General features: G+C 42.2%; 1 protein-coding gene across 1 annotated transcript; it reads right to left on the bottom strand.

Annotated features, from left to right (window-relative positions):
• Positions 1-125: 125 nt before the first annotated feature.
• LOC111648392 (tyrosine-protein phosphatase non-receptor type 5-like) lies at positions 126-2677 on the bottom strand (the record flags this gene model as incomplete). The annotated part of the gene is made up of 4 exons (XM_023398259.1): positions 2546-2677; positions 2295-2405; positions 614-774; positions 126-239 (listed from the first exon to the last, which is right to left on the bottom strand). Coding segments are annotated over exons 1-4 (449 nt in total), but the record flags the coding sequence as incomplete, so codon positions are not given.
• Positions 2678-2745: the final 68 nt, after the last annotated feature.

Raw genomic sequence — 2745 nt, forward strand, 5'->3', positions numbered from 1 at the left:
GCCCAAGAGACTTAGCTTGTGATTTGGAACATAATCAACTTTAACTACGTCACCTGGGCTTTTATGAGAGCTTTATGAGAGCTAAAGATGGACATGAGCATGTGCACAGGCTAAGAATATCTCACCTGTCCAGACGGAGCTGGCAGGTGGTTCTCAGGATGTCAACCACACCTTCAGTCCTCAGCTGCTTGCACAGGATGGAGGTGGCGATGAAGCAGCCAGTTCGACCAATTCCAGCACTGCGGAGAATAAGTTGGAGGGGTGAAGGGATGGAGCAGGGTGGAGGGTGGAGAAGAGGAGAATGGATGGATTGGTTTATTGATTAGCACTGATCCCTCTAATCTGACTGATGCCAAATATTCCCTTGAGAAATCAGGCGGGAGCGGAGGATTGGAACGGACAAATGAAAAACTAAAATTGGACAAATGCTTTGCTCACAGAAAGAGTGCCAAGTGTTTTCTATAGTAAAAAGAAAAATTCAACAATTTCCCCTATGCTCTTACAGTATATTATCAACTGGGGTTTATTATTGCCCATTTGACTCAGAGCCCTCTGGACACATATTTAATGTCTTTCAAATTAACTCAAGCTAAAGAACAAGTTACTTATGTACCTGCAGTGAACAATTATAGGGCCGCTGGAGGGCGGGGCTTCCTCTCGGGCCCTTTCCACTTCCTGTACCAGTTCCAGCAGGGGTGGGGCCTTGTCTGGGGTCTTCTGATCGGGCCATGAGGTGTACCAGTACTGCTGCAGACTGCGCTCCTCCTCGCCACACTGGTGAAAACACACAGTCACGTGGACACATAGACAGACATACAGGCGTGAAATACGGATGTGATCATGTTGTGCACACGTACACGACACGGACAGACAGAATGATTTTTGATCAGCCTGTTGCTCTGCATGTATATCCAAATTGTTACCTTGGTGTTAGTTGCTACGACAACAATGAATGCAGAGTAAGACAGGAAAAGAGAGTGAGGGTTATAGAAAGATATTCTGTTTCTCCCTTGCCCATACTGTACATAATCAGATCTATCAGCTGCCTCTATTCTGTGAGTGTCAGTCTGACAATAATTATTAATCCTACAGATAAACAACATAAACCAGAGGAGTTGAATAAACAACAAGCTTTTAACTCAGAGCATAGTTGTATAATGAACCCCTGGTGCTTAGTAATCAGATGCAGGCTGCATTTACTGAATTATCATGTTTGGCTCACTGAGTGCCGGTGCCACCATGACCCTAAATTAAATATAAAACACTCATCATGAACACATGAATGGAACTGAAAAAAGTATGGCTATATCAGAACGTTGAGTAAACATCGCCCAAAACACATCTGTGGTGAGTCTGTAAGCACCTTGACAGGCTGATGAAACAGTCCTATAAAAACATTTACTTTGGGAAAACGAAAACTTGGGTAGGGTTTGCTTGGTATGCTGAGAACCTAAGATCACAATCTGGTGTGATGGCAGATGGCATGTTTTTATTACATGGTTCATATTAATCTTGAGATCAGTGGCGTGGACACATCCAATCATCTGAAAAAGTGTTTCAACACACAGCAAGTTGTTCACAGATATACTGCAGCTAAGATCAGCTAATGCAAAATGTGTTAAAGGTTTGGTTTGCACATGTTCTCAACAGTTGTACAGTGTTTTCTCATTGTTCTGTTTTATATAGCCATGCAGAAAGTTCTGGTTTTATTTGTCAAAGTTTCTGTAATTTCTTCTTTCACCCCAATACAATGGAAGTGAATGGACTTTCATTTATGTTGCTCACAGTATTCAAATAAATTTAGTAGACAAATGTTCCCGTCACGACTTTTCATGTAGTTCCAGGTCTCATTTCTATTTGTCCAATACTTTGATTTATGACTAAGTACCTGCAAATCGGCCTCAATCAGTCATACTTTCTGTATAGTGCTAATTACCAAATGTTAGCACGCTAAAATGCTACGCTAAGATAGTGAACATCGTTAATATTAAACCAGCTAATTATCAGCATGTTAGCATCGTCATTGTTAGCATTTCGCTAACAATGTGCCAAAGTAGAGCTGTTGGCATGGCTGTGGACTTAGCTTTGTTTTAATAAAAGTTTCTTATGCACCAGAAATTCAACTCCATTTACTTCTATTGTATTCATCAGTAAAACCAAAGCTATCTGCATAGCTAAATACCACTACAGACTTTTTTTGGAGCTTGTTTTGACTCTTTAACTTGTTGGTTTAAATACTCTTGTGCACTAAATTCACCCTTATTGAGTGACATGTAACTGTCTTTGTGTTTTACCTTTAGCGTAAACACCCTAAGACTGTAGTCATCCTCCTGAGTTACCGTGACGACGGTGATCTCGATCCCCTCGTGGGTCACAGTGTCCTCGGGCCAGTACTCTGCACATTTCTGCAAGAGACAGTTGACACACAAGTGGATATTTTTACCCATCCCGTTATCAATGTAGCTGTGCATTTATCCATTAATGCATCCATCATCATCATCATCATCATCATCATCATCATGATCTTGCATTTCGCCACACTGACCTCGTTCTTCTCCTCCAGGTTGGTGATCATCACGATGATTGGGCTTCTCTCTTGCCACACCATCCTCCAGAAATCCCCCACTGTATTCACTGTGGGACCCTGGGTGGCAATGTATGCATTCTCCACACCCCCATAACCCTGCACACACACACACACACACACACACACACACACACACACACACACACACACACACACAC

This window comes from Seriola lalandi, unplaced genomic scaffold (assembly GCF_002814215.2).
Source record: "Seriola lalandi dorsalis isolate HSWRI2012SDOR001 ecotype SW California unplaced genomic scaffold, Sedor1 jcf7180002038560, whole genome shotgun sequence".
Taxonomy (NCBI): domain Eukaryota; kingdom Metazoa; phylum Chordata; class Actinopteri; order Carangiformes; family Carangidae; genus Seriola; species Seriola lalandi.